Below are 18,541 nucleotides of genomic sequence, written 5' to 3'. Positions count from 1 at the left end.
ACACTGCCCATGGTGTGCTATGTACATAAACCCATAGGCCGGGTTCCCACGTAGCGTAAACGCTGCAGAACTTCCGTAATGGAATTATGTGCGGAAATTCTGCAGCATTTACAGTAGCAGCAATGTGGATAATATTTAGAAAATCTCAAGCCCACGCTGCGGAAAAATACCGCAGCATAAACGTTTATAAATTGACCAGTGGTGCGGAATTTAAATCAGCAGTATATAAATTTATGCTGTGTTTTAGTTGATTTTCTGTTGCGGGTTTTCTCCATTGAATTCAATAGGGATGCAAATCCTGCAACAGAAAGCCAAGTGTTGCGACTTTTGCAGCATATTTAGGCCTCATTCACACGACCGTAGCCATGTGCACGACCGTGATTTTCGGCTCGGCCGGCCGCGGAGTGTCACTGCAAATCGTGGGCTGTGCACATGGCCATGGCCATTATTTTCTATGAGCCTGTACCGCAGAATATGGCCGTAATAAGACATGTCCGTTCTTTCTGCGGTCCAGGCTCCTGGGCCATGCACGGACCGTGGAAACCACGGTCATGTGTATGGGCCCATAGAAATGAATGGGGCCGCAATTCTCCCGTGGATTTTCGGGGGAATTGCGGCCGCAAAAGCACGTTCATGTACATGGGGCCTTACAACCATTACGCCGCAAAAATTGCAACTATGGAAAAAGAATAAAAACATACTTACCCAGAAGTCTGAGTTTCTTCGTTCAGTCCGGCCTCCTGGGATGACATTGCATCCAATGTGACCGCTGCTGCAGCCTGTAATTGGCTGCAGCGGCGGTCACATGGGCTGCAGCGTTATCCAGGGAGGAAGGACCGGACTGCACAGGAGGGATGCGTCACCATAACAATGGCCTGGGTAAGTATGAGCGTTTTTTATCGCTGCTTTCCGCAGCAGAAAATTAGTCTGAAAAAACATTTAGTCTGAAAAAAAAGATTTTTTTGGACGGAATGTACTGCGAATTCTAGGTCGGACACGATGCATGATTTTTACGCAGCGTCTCCAACCGCCTTATTTTCAGGCGTATTTTAGAGCATAAAACGCTTGTATTGTGCTTCGAAACACACTTGAAAAACACCTTCAAACAGCTTCCCATTCATTTCAATGGGAAATACACTGTGTAGTTCATAGGTGTGTAATTAAAAACTTAGTAAAAATGAAGTGACATATCACTTCTTGAAGCGTTTTACAAGCTGAATTAGCATTGACACTACAAAAACAAAAACACTTCAAGTATACACTTTAAAAGACGCTTGCAAAAATAAAAAATGCGTTGAAAATCAGCACCAAAAACGCCCGGATTCAGAGGCTATTTTCGCTTAAAATCAGCCTCGTATTTTTCCGTCTGAACATATGCCCGTGTGATTATATGCCGTATAAACATGGCCTATTTGGGAATAGTGGTGGAGAGGGTACACCCTCTGCCAGTCCCAGCTCAACCTTATTCCCCTGCAGTGAAATGGGGACCTTCCGATTAGGTATCATAGCAATAACTGCTGAATGAAACCCTTAGGCCACATTCACACGTGGCACAATTTTTCCGCTGCAAATGTTGGTGCAGTTTCGGGGCAATTACGCAACGAATCTGCAGCAACATTTGCATATTTGTCAGGTAATTCAGACGTTGCAGATATCACAGCGGACTTGCAACAAATTTCAGCTTTTGCATTGCAAAGGCTGAAATCCGCAGTGAAATTCCGCTTCTTCTCCGCAACATAATGTGCATGCTGCGGAGGGAAAAATCTGCACCGCAGCCTAATTTCCGCACAGTTATTTTCCGTAACGTCTGAACTAACTTTCCTAAAAATGTATAAAAAACAAATGTAAAAAACGGCTACTGCAGAATTCCACTGCGTAATTCAATAGCAATTCCGCCACGTCTGAACGTGGCTTCTCTTATAGCGATAATGGTGACAGAGAAAATGATCTGGCCTTTGCTTTCTGAGAGAGGGCATATGAAAGCTTGTGATGATCAGAAGTGCTGAAATGGACTTTACATCATTTATCATAAGTGATCTTTACCTTCTAAGGCCTGATTCACACGAACGCTGCGCATCTCGGATGTGAAAAACTGCAGTTTTTCACGTCCGAGGTGCATCTGTGCTCAGCGCTGCGGGACGCGATGTCACGCATCCCCCATAGTTGAGAGTCTATGGAGGGATACGTGATGCGCGAAAAGAACGGACATGTCCTATTTTCGCACGGACCCTTCACACGGTCCATTGAAACAACGGCTGTGTGAACGGCCACATTGAATTACATAGGTCCGTGGGACGGCTGCTGTTTCAACGGCCGTCCCACGGACGTTTAACACGCTCATGTAAATAAGCCCTAACAGACAGGACAGGTTGCTCCCTCAGTTATACTTGGTGGTGGTGATGCATCTGGTTGTCTATGGTCAGCTTTAGTTACTGCCAGTAAGAGTGTCAGCTCTGCTTCCGCATAGGTAATCCATTGTATAAGTATATTGGCTAATCAGTTTTATCCTTTACTATCACAATGCTTGCAATAAATGATACCACTTACATTTGTCTATTGTCATATAAGCTGTTTCTGGTCATAAAGTATGTTATGTCCCAGATTTTACTACGTATCCCTTTTCCCCTTGAAGTATTCTTCTATTCTTAGCCATCCAGCTGCTTACGTTCTGGAGGATTTATAAAATCTCAACGCTGGTAACTCAAGGCTGGCAAACATTAGGATTTGCTATCTACTCTTAAAACCAATGTTTAACTTTGGGTTGAAAATTAACACCATTTATTAAAAAATAGACCGTCAAAACATGACCTAAAGAATGGGTTCGATTTGAAGCACTAAAATTAGAGAAACTGAAAACAATTCAATCTTATAGACATCTCAGTTATCCGTACATACAATCAAGTCTGTAACCCTTTCAGCTTTGAGAAAGTCAACAGATTTGAGCCCACCAAACTGCTGACAGAGCTGCATAGGTCCTGTGGAGTCCATCATAGTCCACTGCAATGCCTTATTTACACCAGTGTTGCGCACCTCAGACGTAAAAAACTAGAGTTTTTCACGGCCGAGGTGCATACGTGCTCGGCGCTGCGGGAGCGATGTCTCGCATCCCCCATAGATGAGAGTCTATGGAGGGATGCGTGATGTGTGGAAAGATAGGACATGTCCTATTTTCCCACGGACCCTTCACACGGTCCATTGAAACAACGGCTGTGTGAACGGCCACATTGAATTACATAGGTCTGTTGGACGGCCGCTGTTTGCTGTTTCAACGGCCGTCCCACGGACGTTTAACACACTCGTGTAAATAAGGCCTAAGTTTTAATACCTCGCGGTGCATGCAAATTACCTGGCAAGTGTCTGCTGGGCATTTCTGAAACTCCGAAGAGTCCTGGCTGTTCTGTAAAGTTAGGGTCCTGCATTGTGGAACCTGTGGTGCAGCCTATATGTTCGACCGCCGCTCCATTTAATGTCCTCCTCAGTGCGGTCAACCAATGAGAATGAACAGGGGGTTCTGAACCCTTGTTCTCACAATCCCAGCGGTGAATAGGTGACAATTGATGATTATGGGAATATCCCTATAGGGTACTTCTATTCACAGCATAAACACTGCGGAATTTCCATCCAGATTTTCTGTGCTGATATTTTGCAGTGTATTACAGGAGCAGCAGCAAAGTGGATGAGGCTTGAACGAATCTCATCCACACACTGCAGAAAAGACACGCAGATAACACGTGCGGAAACTGGGGTGCAGAGTCTCAATCTGCAGGATTTTTCAATTATCTTGCGGAAACGCTGCAGAATTTCTGCATGAAATATCTAGACATCAATTCCGCAGTATTTCCGCTGTGTGTATACGTACCCTTAAACGTGACTCCACAGGACCTACTTAGCTTTTTGTCAGCAGTTTGGTGGGCTCAAATCTCCCCCTACCTTTCCAATGCGAAGTATGAACCGGTGCAATGCTCCTCTACAGCATTTTGCTATGTTGCCCCTTCTCCCCCACGTACGTCCCAGCTTTTACTACGTATCCTTTTCCCCTTGAGCACGTAGAACTGACCTTATTTGGTGAAATATAAAGTTAAACTCCTTTTAATCTCCAGTTACTCATTTTACGTTGTAAACCACCAACTTGCTTTTTTCTTGCTTGTGGTTAGTGTAGTGGATTTTTTTTAGGAAATTCTGCTTACTATGAAATGATGTATTTCTCAATTGCCTGTCAGTGCGGTAAAACCTCATATGTGAATACAGACGTCTGTGCTATACAGTGGTATAACTAGAAATGATCCACTGAAGCTTTTGCTGGTGTGTGACTGTGTTAGGTTTTTTTTATGGGTGTTGCTGGCAGGCGGAGTTTTTATCGTCACTGAATTTTCCTTCCTACTTCAAAAGCTAAATCTACTTTAATTTGGCATCAAGAAGGCAAGGAAGGACGATGTGTCATCTGCATAGTAGTGAACAGGATCTGAATGCAGTGCTGGTAACACTCATGTGTTGTATGGGTCAGTATGTGCCAGGCTCGGCCTTTATGCTGCTTGTTATTTAGTGCTTCTATTTTCTATACCCTGTTTAGCACAGACTGTATACTGCATGTACCGCTCATGGCTTTATGAGGATATTGTTTCAGTAAACACTATTTATCTGGCTTCTCTGTAGCCTGTTGTCATTATAGTCATTAAAGACCATTTCGTCCTTAAAGAAATACAATTAGCAATATGACTGATGTAGCAGCGATAGTCCTTATAGGTGAGAGCTCGCGGTGGAAGGACCGCCGACATAGGTAGTTCACAATCTGTACCACTGCAATGGAATGGAACACCCTACCACAATGAAAGTATGGAGCCAGTAACCTATTCATCTTACTGCTACAAAACAAGAGCATGTATTTATATTTTGCATCCCTTATGTAATCTTCCCTCCACAGTTAAAGGGAATTTGTCACGTTGAACATGCAGTCCAATCTGCAGGCAGCATGTTATAGAGCAGGAGGAGCTGAGCAGATTGATATAAAGATTCTGTATAACTTTTCTTCCATTTAAATCCCTGAACATTCTGGGATTAAGAGTCCAGTGGGCGGTCTTACTCAGTGGATGACAGCTATCGTTGTATGCACACTCATGCAGTAAAGGCTACCAATCACTGACTAGGACCGCCCATTGGACTCTTGAGCCCAGAATGAACAGGGATTTAAATGGATAAAAAAAAATATTATCCTGAATCTATTTCCACAACACTACATATGAATCTGTTCAGCTCCACCTGCTCTATAAAATGCAGTTGTAGATAGAGCAGCATGATGAATGTGACAGGTTCCCTTTAAAAAAACAAAAATACAGAACATTAAATTATTTCTATTTTCGTGCTCTACGAGGGATGAAATGGAAATCTAAAACAGCACAATTCCATTGGAACAAGGTTGCGTATGTAGAAGTCAATGGGGTCATTTATCAATCATTCTGCACCAGTTTTCTGGGGTAGAAAAGGCACAAATGCGGCAAAAATAGCAATTTGCGCAAAACGTTTCAACTTTTGTGGTATTTGCTCTTGTTGCACTTTATAACAAAGTAGTTGGGGCTTAGAACAAGGGGCTGGGCCTTCTACAGTCTGACAAATACACTATGAGTTGGCGTAATTTTGACTTTCTGGCACATGGAAGGCCAAAGATGCACCTAATTTATTAAGCAACGCGCCTTCTAATTGGGTGCATCTTGCCCCAGCGCCGAAATGCTAGTCTTAATAAATTCCACCTAAGTTTTTATTTGTATGCTCCTTTTTATTAAACGTATTTTCCTGACCTTTTCCACATAATATCCCACTACTTCCTCCCAATGTTTTTTTTATCCATTTTATTTTCCTTCCATCAAATGTTAAATCATTTTGCTTTGTATTTTCAGATGAAAGAGACAAAGTACAAAAGAAGACGTTTACCAAATGGATTAACCAGCACCTCATGAAGGTGAGTGACTGTACACATACTGGGGCAGATTAACTAATGCTGTCTAAAGGCCCTTTTACATCAGCCGAGACTCGGCCGTTGCAGCGAGCGCCAATCGACGAGACATCGTTGATCATCGCTAATTTGCTCCTGTCACACGGAGCTATGGCTGTGGACGAGCGGTCGTTACTCCGATCGCTCGTCCCCATACATTATTATCATGTCGGCAGGGAGATGTGCTGCCGACAACGATAATCTTTTACTTTTTAAAAACTATACGACCAGCAGATGATCGTGATCGCTGCCCTTTTTACACAGGACAATTATCGGCAACGAGATTTAGACAACGTAAACTTAGACAAGGCAGTCAGAAAATGTGTCACTCTGGATGATAAATTTGGCACATCTAGCTAGACATGCTAGACTTTTTTCTATTTGTTTTGCCACCTTTTGGTTTGCTTTATTTATGGCAGTTTTTTATGCCAAAATTTTGGCACAATTTTGCGCATAGTGTCACATTTAAGACACACACCTTTTTACTGGACCACACCCTTTTCCGGCTAAGCCACTTTACCTTGTTGAGCGTTTTGAAAAAAGTCTAAACAGTTACTAAATGTAACGCACAGCGTGTACGCCAGATTTCTGGCTCAATTTAAATTCTTATGTTTTTAGCTGTTTTTAGGGTAGGAAAAAATCTGTTGCTATCTGGAAACTGCCAACAAGCAGGCTAGCTGCTTCTGAATGACCTTATTATGGCTTTATTTTTATTCTTTTTATGGCTTGTGTGAATACCCGAGACAGCTTAGCTCATTAGCACATGAATACCTGATGCACAGTAAATGAGACCTACCAGAATAAATATATAAAAGTCTCCTTTGCTATACATTTTGTACTAAAAGAATTACGCTGCCAACAGTCTAATGCACATGAGTTTCTGCTGACTGTCTCAATGGCAGATGTCATGGGAAATGCGGATCACGTTTGTATGATTCCAGCATGCACAATTCTTTGTTCTTTTGGAGGTAAGCTGCCGTTAGGATTGTCTAGCAGCATTGAAATAAATATGCATGTTCACTGATGGTAATTTGAATCCAGACAAGATCACCATGAAAACACTGCTCCTGAACTCAGAAGGTGATTTATCTTCAGAATATTTCAGTAGTACAGCCTCAGGCTTTTGACCTATAACTTCAACTTATAAATAAGGCCCCATGCACATGTATTTTTTCCCTCCTGTAAATACGGGTCCTTTGTCACACGTTTTTAACCCGTATTCCACCCTTATTTACGGACCCGTAAAAAAAGGGGGGCCGTAAATTATGTCACAATCGTATCCAAACTCCTTAAAATGGTCACATGATCGCTCAGACACCATTTTCTTTGCTTCTCTTTATTCAAAAATTGAAATCTCCGGACGTCGCCTAGCAACTCTCCCGTAATTACGGGTGCACACACGTAGCCACCCGTAATTTACGGGAGCCCCATAGACATCTATGGGCCTGCACGTGCCGTAATTACGGCCTGAAATAGGACATGTTCTATATTTTTCAACGGCCCGGGCACCTTCCCGTACGCAAACGGGAAGGTACCCGTGGCCAACAGAAGTCTATGGGCCCATAATTCCGGGCGTTTTTACGGTCGTGTGCATGGGGCCTAAGATATTAGAAACAGTTCAGTCTGCTTACATATAATTATTAGATAGATTTTAAAGGGGTTGTACAAAAAAAAATTATCCATATTCCCTTAAAGGGCACATAGATGTCATAGAAGGGGATCCCTTTCATGGGATCCCCCCTCTATTAGCTAAAACAGAGATCCGCTAATAAAAGGTGTTTAGAAAACTTGGCCCTGCCATATATTTATTGTAAGGTTGCATGGCCATAAAATAATACATATCTCTTGCAACTACAGGGAAAATGTGTGGCTAACCCTGGTGATATTAGCTGACTGCCGGGGCTCTCAGGAGGTGGATGGTGGAGATCATCTGATTTCTGGGGCAGTCTTTTAAAAAGAGGTTATCTTGTTGCATTTTTTGCCAAAAAATGCTGTGGCCAGATGTCACTACTGAGACAGTGTTTTACAGTGTGGAGCAGCGTTAGCGATGAAGGGGAAGCACCGCTTAGCAGAGTCCCGCCACCCCTTCAAAACACTTGAGCGGCTGGGGTTTAGAGAATCGGACCAGCACTCTTCAGATATTGATGGTCTGTCCTGAGGATAGGACATCAATTTAATCTCCTTCTATTATATGTGGCGATTATCTTTTACATTCAAACGATTATACGTAAATTAGTCCGATAATCGCTCCATCTAATAGGGCCTTAAGACTTGGTATGCATTGCCAAGCTGGCTCTTTGCAAATATATGTTTTAAATTAGACAGAATCAAGCAGAGACTAGTCATGGACTGGAAAAAAGAACATAATCTTTAATAGCATGTTAGGCTGACAGTCTTGTATACTGCTTAGACATGAACAAATGAGCGTTTCTAACTTGTTATGTCGCCAGCATTTTCCAATAGCAGGGGGTAACCCTACCATGAATGTAATGTACATAAATAGAAGTAGTGGGTGTCTCTTACTGGATATTAATCTGAACAGAGCTTTATGTCTTAATATTTAATCAATTCAGTTTTGGTCAAGCCAATAAAATCCCTACCTGTTAGATATATTGGTTTCCCTTACATAGTTACATAGTTACATAGTTAGTACGGCTGAAAAAAGACACATGTCCATCAAGTTCAACCAAGGGAAGGGAAAAGGGAAGGAAAAATTTCTACACATAGGAGCTAATATTTTTTTGTTCTAGGAAATTATCTAACCCTTTTTTAAAGCCATCTACTGTCCCTGCTGTGACCAGCTCCTGCGGTAGGCTATTCCATAAATTCACAGTTCTCACTGTAAAGAAGCCTTGTCGCCTCTGCAGCTTGAACCTTTTTTTCTCCAGACGGAGGGAGTGCCCCCTTGTTTTTTGAGGGGGTTTTACAAGGAACAGGATTTCACCATATTTTTTGTATGTGCCATTAATATATTTATATAAGTTAATCATGTCCCCCCTTAGTCGTCTTTTTTCAAGGCTAAATAGGTTTAATTCTTTCAATCTTTCCTCATAACTTAAATTCTCCATGCCCCTTATTAGCTTCGTTGCTCTTCTTTGTATTTTTTCCAACTCCAGGGCATCCTTTCTATGAACTGGAGCCCAGAACTGAACTGCATATTCTAGATGAGGCCTCACTAATGCTTTGTAAAGTGGCATTATTACATCCCTGTCCCGCGAGTCCATGCCTCTTTTAATACACGACAATATCCTGCTGGCCTTTGAAGCAGCTGATTGACACTGCATGCTGTTATTGAGTTTATGATTTACAAGTACACCCAGATCCTTCTCAACAAGTGAATCCGCCAGTGTAGCGCCCCCTAGGACATATGATGCATGCAGGTTGTTGGTACCAAGATGCATAACTTTACATTTATCTACATTAAACTTCATTTGCCAAGTGGACGCCCAAACACTTAGTTTGTTTAAATCTGCCTGTAATTCATGAACATCTTCCATAGTCTGAACTATATTACATAGCTTGGTGTCATCTGCAAAAATAGAAATAGTGCTATTAATCCCTTCCTCTATATCATTAATAAATAAGTTGAATAATAGTGGTCCCAGCACTGAACCCTGGGGTACACCACTTATAACCGGGGACCATTCAGAGAAGGAATCATTGACCACAACCCTCTGGATACGGTCCTTGAGCCAATTCTCAATCCAATTACAAACTATATTTTCTAAACCTATAGTCCTTAATTTACCCATTAGGCGTCTATGGGGGACAGTGTCAAATGCCTTTGCAAAGTCCAAAAACACTAAATCCACAGCGGCCCCTCTGTCTAGACTTCTGCTCACCTCTTCATAAAAACAGATTAGGTTAGTTTGACAACTTCTGTCCTTAGTAAAACCGTGCTGGCTGTCACTTATAATGCTATTTATTGTCACATAATCCTGTATATAGTCCCTCAATAGCCCCTCAAACATTTTCCCCACGATGGATGTTAAGCTTACTGGTCTATAATTACCCGGGGAAGACCTAGAGCCCTTTTTGAAAATCGGCACCACATTTGCGCTGCGCCAGTCCCTTGGCACTATACCTGTCACTAGAGATTCTCTGAATATTATGAAAAGGGGGACAGAAATAACTGAACTAAGCTCTTTAAGAATTCTAGGGTGTAACCCATCTGGTCCCGGAGCCTTGTGCACATTTATTTTATTTAATTTAGCTTGGACCATCTCTACATTCATCCAATTCAGTATATCAACTGATATATTAACAGCACTGGCACCGGCTACATCAGCTGCTCTTTCTTCTGTTGTATATACAGAGCTAAAGAACCCATTTAGTAACTCTGCCTTCTCTTGATCCCCTGTGATCAACTCCCCATTACCATTATCTAGGGGTCCTACATGTTCAGACCTTGGCTTTTTTGCATTTATATGCTTGAAGAATTTTTTAGGATTTGTTTTACTATCCTTGGCCACCTGCCTTTCATTTTGTATTTTTGCTAATTTTATTACATTTTTACAGATTTTATTAAGCTCTTTATATTTTACAAAGGCTACAGCTGTACCCTCAGATTTGTATTTTTTAAATGCCCTTTTTTTGTCATGTATTGCCCCTTTCACAGAAGGTGTAAGCCATGTGGGGTTTAATTTGAGTCGTTTATACTTATTACCTGTAGGAATAAATTTTGCACTATAATAACTCAAAGTAGATTTGAAAATCTCCCATTTATCATTTGTTCCATTATTTGACATTAGTTCTTCCCAGTCTATATCCTGAATTGCAGCCCTCATCCTGGGGAAATTGGCTTTCTTAAAATTAAATGTTTTTGCCCTCCCAGCCTGCGTTTGTTTTTTACAGTATAGGTAAAATGTAACTATATTATGATCACTGTTACCGAGGTTTTCACGAACATTGACATTCCCAACAAGATCTGCATTATTAGAAATGACCAGATCCAACAGAGCTTCACCTCTAGTCGGGTCTTCCACAAACTGGCCCATAAAATTTTCCTGCAACAGGTTGAGGAAATGTCTCCCCTTTGCAGTTGAAGCCGAACCATGACACCAATTAATATCCCGGAAATTAAAATCTCCCATTATCACTACAGTACCCGCCTGTGCAGCCCGCTCCATCTGTTTATATATCTGACCTTGAATGTCTATTAACAAATTCTCACAATTTGACATTATCGAACAAAACTATATGAATGTGGAAAACATCTTTGAGGCTACATGCACAAGTTGCGTATTTTGCTGTGGAAAATACGCAGCGAAACCGCAAGAAATTTGCAGCAAAAAAAACGCACCTGAAGGTGCGTTTTATGATGCATATTTTCGGTGCGATTTTTACGTTTTGCTGTGGAAATCGCTGCATTTTCATGCTGTGGGTTTCACGGCTTATTTTTCCATAACTAGGAAGATAGAATTCACAAGCGGAATCGCGGTATAAATTGTCATGCCGAGGTTTTGAAAATACGCACCATGGGTCAATTTACATCCCGGAAAATACAACAGCGTGGACATGAGATTCCCTGTAATCTCATTGCTTATGCTGGTACTGTATTACGCTGCAGTTTTGCCGCACGCAAATACGCGTGACAAAACGGCATGTAATACACATTGTGTATTATGTGTTTTTTTTTGCTGCAAATTTCTTGCGGTTTTGCTGCGTATTTTCCGCAGCAAAATATGCAACGTGTGCATGTAACCTAAATCATTCATACTCTGGGTGCAGAATAACTGGAGCATGACGTGGTACCTGCCAGCTGACACCTATGTAAGGAAATATAATTAGAATATGGCTGACACATTTCCAAGAGTAGAAAAAAAAAAAAAGTAGGTCATTCAGATAACAGCTCCTTGGTGCTACAATGTAGAAGTAATAGGGGGCAGATTTATGAAGCACTTTATGCCAGATTTCTGGCATAGAAAAGTCGAAATTTTTGTCCTCTTACGCTGCCTTTGCCACTTTTCCAAATACTGGACTGGGCTTAGTATAAGGGGAGTGGCCTGTCACTGCCTGACTTTACTATAATTTACTCCGAAAACTGGCGTAATTTATAGCGGAAATATATGCAATCTCGTTTCCTTTCAGATGCACGGACGGCCAACTTATTAAGAGGCGTGCGTCTCAATAAATTAAGTGCGTCTTACACCAGCAATCTTTATATTAAGACTGGCGTATGGATTCCCCCCCATAGTGTATAAATAAATACAGAGAGCACAAAGCCTGTATAATGTGCAATATTCTTGCCATTAAAAATAAAAATACAGGAAGTCATGGCTCTAATGTGAACAGAGCCTCAGATCAGGGGTGGGATTAAAATTTTTAACAACAGGGAAATTTTAATCCCACCCCTGATCTGAGGCTCTGTTTCTCAGACGAAGACATACGCGCCGCGGGGGGTCACAGTGTTTTGCGGTATATCGCGCCATTGAAAATCATTCTAATAATAAAATAAAACATTTACGATATTCCAAATACCCCCTACATTAAAGTGGACTCTAAATAAAGAAATTCCCTGTCCAGAATGCTTTAGTGTAGATTTCCACACTATGTATATAATTACATAAGAGTACAGACCTACCCACACATTATATTAAACTCACCCATTACGTATAGGCCTATATGCGCACATTCAATATGCTAAGCGTGCTCAGCCCATTTAGTTAGGCTGTGCACATGAGAAGGGTGGAGGACAGTGCGGCATGCGCAGTAAGCTGCGACAACTCTCCCGGCTAATGCACAGAACACCAGAACCAAGCTCAGTACATATGTACAACACCAGAACCAAGCTCAGTACATAAATACAGCACCAGAACCAAGCTCAGTACATAAATACAGCACCAGAACCAAGATTAGTACATATATACAGCACCAGAACAAAGCTCAGTACATATATACAACACCAAAACCAAGCTTAGTACCTAAATACAACACCAGAACCAAGTTCAGTACATACATACAGCACCAGAACAAATCTCAGTACATATATACAGCACCAGAACCAAGCTCAGTACATATATACTACACCAGAACAAAGCTCAGTACATATATAAAGCACCAGAACCAAGCTAAGTACATAAATACAACACCAGCACCAAGCTCAGTACATAAATACAACACCAGAACAAAGCTCAGCACATAAATACAACACCAGAACCAAGTTCAGTACATAAATACAACACCAGAACCAAGTTCAGTACATAAATACAACACCAGAACCAAGTTCAGTACATAAATACAACACCAGAACCAAGCTCAGTACATATATACAGCACCAGAACAAAGTAAGGAACTTATATACAGCATCAGAACCAAGCGCAGTACATATATACAACACCAGAACAAAGCTCAGTACATATATACAACACCAGAACAAAGCTCAATACATAAATGCAACAACAGAACAAAGCTCAGTACATATATACAGCACCAAAACCAAGCTCAGTACATATATACAACACCAGAAGAAAGCTCAGTATATATACTAGTCCTCAATGAATTAGAATATAATCAAAAGTTAATTGATTTCAGTAATTCAATTCAATATATTCATATATTCATTATATAGATTCATTACACAAAGAGTGATCTATTTCCAGCATTTTATTCTTGTAATGTTGATGATTATGGTAACAGTTCATGAAAACCCAAAATTTAAGTCACTCAGAAAATGTAAATATTATATAAGCCCAATTTCAAAAAAAGATTTTGAATACCGAAATGTTGTCCTACTAAGAAGTATGTCCAGTATCTGCCCTCAATACTTGGTCGGTGCTCCTTTTGCATGAATTACTGCATCAATGCAGCGTGGCATGGTGGCGATCAGCCTGTGGCACTGCTGAGGTGTTATGGAAGCCCAGGTTGCTTTGATAGTGGCCTTCAGCTCGCCTGCATTGTTGGGTCTGGTGTCTCATCTTCCTCTTGACAATACCCTATAGATTCTCTGTGGGGTTTAGGTCAGGTGAGTTTGCTGGCCAATCAAGCACAGTGATACTGTGGTTATTAAACCAGGTATTGGTACTTTTGGCAGTGTGGGCAGGTGCCAAATCCTGCTGGAAAATGAAATCAGCATCTCCATAAAGCTTTTCAGCAGAAGGAAGCATGAAGTGCTGTGAAATGTCCTGCTAGACGCTGCGTTGACTCTGGACTTGATATAACACAGTGGACCAACACCAGCAGATGACATGGCTCTCCAAACCATCACTGACTGTGGAAACTTCACACTGGACCACAAGCAACTTGGATTGATGCCTCTCCACTCATCCTCCAGACTCTGGGACCGAGATTTCCAAATGAAATGCAAAATTTACTTTGTGAAGTTTCCACAGTCAGTGATGAAGTAACCTGGGCTTCCATAACAGCTCAGCAGTGCCACAGGCTGATCGCCTCCATGCCACGCCGCATTGATAACACCTCAGCAGTGCCACAGGCTGATCACCTCCATGCCACACCACATTGATGCAGTAATTCATGCCCCGACCAAGTATTGTGTGCATATACTGGACATACTTTACAGTAGGACGACATTTCGGTATTAAAAAGAATTTTTTAAATTGGGCTTATATATTATTCAGATTTTCTGAGACACAAAATTTTGGGTTTTCAGTAACTGTTCCCATAATCATCAACATTAAAAGAAAAAAAATGCTGGAAATAGATCACTCTTTGTGTAATGAATCTATATAATATATGAGTTTCACTTTTTGAATTGAATTATTGAAATAAATTGACTTTTTGATGATATTCTAATTCATTGAGACGGACTAGTAAACAGCACCAGAACCAAGCTCATTATATATATATATATATATATATATATTAAACAGGGCCCCCTGTGGCGTTCCCTGTAGATAGAGCCCCCTGTGGCGTTCCCTGTAGATAGAGCCCCCTGTGGCATTCCCTGTAGATAGAGCCCCCTGTGGCATTCCCTGTAGATAGAGCCCCCTGTGGCATTCCCTGTAGATAGAGCCCCCTGTGGCATTCCCTGTAGATAGAGCCCCCTGTGGCATTCCCTGTATATAGAGCCCCCTGTGGTGTTCCCTGTAGATAGAGCCCCCTGTGGTGCTCCCTGTAGATAAGGGCCCCTATATAGTCCCCTGTAGTTAGTGTTCCCAATATAGTCCCCTGTAGTTAATGTTCACAATATAGTCCCCTGTAGTTAGTGTTCACAATATAGTCCCCTGTAGTCAGTGTTCCCTATATAGTCCCATGTAGTTAGTGTTCCCTATATAGTCCCATGTAGTTAGTTCCCTGTATAGTCCCCTGTAGTTACTTTTCCCTATATAGTCCCCTGTAGTTAGTGTTCCCTATAGTCCCCTGTAGTTAGTTCCTTATATAGTCCCCTGTAGTTACTATTCCCTATAGTCCCCTGTAGATACTGTTAACTATGTATTGTCCCCTGTAGTTAGTGTTCCCTATAGTCCCCTGTAGTTGGTGTTCCCTATAGTCCCCTGTAGTTAGTGTTCCCAATATAGTCCCCTGTAGTCAGTGTTCCCTATATAGTCCCCTGTAGTTACTGTTTCCTATATAGTCCCCTGTAGTTAGTGTTCCCTATAGTCCCCTGTAGTTACTGTTCCCTATATAGCCCTCTGTAGTTACTGTTACCTATGTATTTTACCCTGTAGTTACTATTCCCTATATAGTCCCCTGTAGTTACTGTTCCCTATATAGTCCCCTGTAGTTAATTCCCTATATAGTCCTCTGTAGTTACTGTTTCCTATATAGTCCCCTGTAGTTACTGTTCCCCATATAGTCCCCTGTAGTTAGTTACCTATGTATTGTTACTGTTCCCTATATAGTCCCCTGTAGTATTCCTATGTATTTTCCCCTGTAGTTACTGTTCCCTATATAGTCACATGTATTTACTGTTACCTATGTATTGTCCCCTGTAGTTAGTGTTCCCTATAGTCTCCTGTAGTTACTGTTCCCTATATAGTCCCCTGTAGTTACTGTTCCCTATATAGTCTCCTGTAGTTACTGTTCCCTATATAGTCCCCTGTAGTTACTGTTTCCTATATATTCCCCTGTAGCTACTGTTCCCTATATATTCCCCTGTAGCTACTGTTACCTATATAGTCCCCTGTAGTTACTGTTACCTATGTATTGTCCCCTGTAGCTACTGTTCCCTATATAGTCCCCTGTAGTTACTGTTACCTATGTATTGTCCCCTGTAGCTACTGTTCCCTATATATTCCCCTGTAGCTACTGTTCCCTATATAGTCCCCTGTAGTTACTGTTACCTATGTATTGTCCATTGTAGTTTATGTTCCCTATATATAGCTCTGTAGTTTTGTAGTTACTGTTCCCTGTATAGCCCGCTCCGTCCTCCAGCGGCACAAGTCCTCCTCCAGCGGAATGATGCAGCAACGCGATGACGTCATCACTAAAGCGCCAAATGGCGAGGCATCATGTGCCTTGCCAGGGCAGCGCTAGTGAAGTCAATTGTATTCACGTCCTAAGGACACAAATACAATTGAGTACAGGGGACTGGCTTCCCGCTTCACCCGGTTCTGCGAACCGCCCCAATCCCACCCCTGCCTCAGATACATGACAAAGGGGGAAACATTTTCCCGTTTTATTGCCTCATTATTCTCTCTGAGCTATCAAGATGGAATAGGTTACAGCAATTTAGATTTTACAAAAGTCTGACAGAAGCAATGGTCATTATATAGCTATAAATCAGTGATGTAGTAATTGTGAGCTGGCCCTTTAGGGTATGTGCACACGCTAGCTACCTTTTACGTCTGAAAAGACAGACTGTTTTCAGGAGAAAACAGCTGCGTCGTTTCAGACGTAAAAGCTCCTCCTCGCATTTTGCGAGGCGTCTTTGACGCTCGTAATCTTGAGCTGCTCTTCATTGACTTCAATGAAGAATGGCTCAAATTACGTCTGAAAGAAGTGTCCTGCACTTCTTTGACGAGGCAGTCATTTTACGCGTCGTCGTTTGACAGCTGTCAAACGGCGACGCGTAAATGACAGGTCGTCGGCACAGTACATCTGCAAACCCATTAAAATGAATGGGCAGATGTTTGCCGACGTATTGTAGCCTTATTTTCAGACGTAAAACGAGGCATAATACGCCTCGTTTACGTATGAAGATAGGTCGTGTGAACCCAGCCTTAATATTCATGTCTCAGGCATCTGTAGCCATTATGGTAGTGTATATACATACACATAAACATAGTTTACACAACGGTGTTGTCTTGCATCTTACATGTGCTCTTTTGATAAAACTAATTTTATTATAGCTTTGCTATGAAGGTATTAGGCTGGGTTTTCTCGTTGCAGTCAAATTGCGTTTTTTGTTGTAATTCATGGCGAAATACACCTCTTTGCTGTGATATTAACAAAATTTGGGAAAAACAGCAAACATTTGCCACGATTCGCAGAAAAAACCCCATTATGGCCATGAAGTGTGAACCCAGCCACATGACCCATTTATCAATATCGCTTGTAGACGCAAATTTGGGAAGACCCTTTTTAACAGTATACTGTACACTTCCATAAATAACATTACATAGATTGAGGCCAGTAGTTAGGTACTTCTGGCACCTGATTGTATCAAAAAATTTGTACAACTGAGGCCCCATGCACACGGCCGTAGTTTTTATGAACAATTACGGATCCGTAATTGCAGATAAAATACTGATACATTCATTTCTATCAGCCACGAACACCTTCCCGAAATGAGAGGCAATGAAATAAGATTCGCATTTACGTATCGTGCTCCTTTACTTATTACTGTGAGCACGGTCCGAGTAAATGTGGATGACACTCCGCAGCTTCTCTGTGCAGTATTTACTGACCGTAAATACTGCACTGTAGGCCAGCTTGTATAAGGGCACATTCAGACGTGGCGGAATTGCTGTTGAATTCCGCTTCTTTCAGTCCGCAGTGGAATTCAGCAGCAGAACATGAACTTGTGTATTAATAAAGTTTAGAAACCTCTAGATAATTGTTATATAGATATTACAAAACAAATGTGTTTTTGTGTCTGTGTGACCATAGCAACAACCAGATCATGATATCATCAAATGTGAATCATAAGAGGAAAGATTTCTTGCAAGTATTTCCACATTAAATGGTTGTTTATTTACAGCTCCAGACAATTTCTACATGCTGCTTAAAGGGTTTTCTAAACTTTCAGAAAACTTCTGACATGTCATAGTGACATGTCAGAAGTTTTGATCGGTGGTTGTCCGAGCACTAATATCCCCGCCGATCGCTAAAACAAAGTGGCAGATGCGCTCACGTGAGCGCTGAGCCGCTCCATTTCTGATCAGCTTTCCTCGGAAAGCTGATGTAACGGTGTATAGACTTTCTATTGAGTCCGTACGCCGTTACATCGGAAAAGCCGATCAGAAATCAAGTGGCTCATCGCTCACCCAATCGCTTCTGCCGCTTCGCTTTACCGAACAGTGGGGGTCTCGGTGCTCGGACCCCCACCGATCAAAACTTCCGAAATGTCACTATGACATGTCATACGTTTTCTGAAAGTTTAGAAACCCTTTAAAGCATAGTATAAGAAGTGTTGGATCCTCGAGGTTCGGCTAC

At 41.6% G+C, this 18,541-nt stretch overlaps 1 protein-coding gene across 15 annotated transcripts in view; it reads left to right on the top strand.

Moving 5' to 3' along the window:
• DST (dystonin) overlaps positions 1-18,541 on the top strand; it is a 546,107-nt gene that overhangs the window by 168,241 nt on the left and 359,325 nt on the right. For all 15 annotated transcript variants that reach the window (XM_075861968.1, XM_075861975.1, XM_075861963.1 and 12 more), the window contains one exon: positions 5,892-5,953. In XM_075861968.1, coding sequence (XP_075718083.1) covers positions 5,892-5,953 — 62 coding nt within the window. The remainder of the gene's footprint in view (positions 1-5,891; positions 5,954-18,541) is intronic.

The sequence above is a fragment of the Rhinoderma darwinii genome, chromosome 4 (assembly GCF_050947455.1).
Source record: "Rhinoderma darwinii isolate aRhiDar2 chromosome 4, aRhiDar2.hap1, whole genome shotgun sequence".
NCBI classification, from domain to species: domain Eukaryota; kingdom Metazoa; phylum Chordata; class Amphibia; order Anura; family Rhinodermatidae; genus Rhinoderma; species Rhinoderma darwinii.
This window is presented reverse-complemented; position numbering and strand designations above follow the sequence as displayed.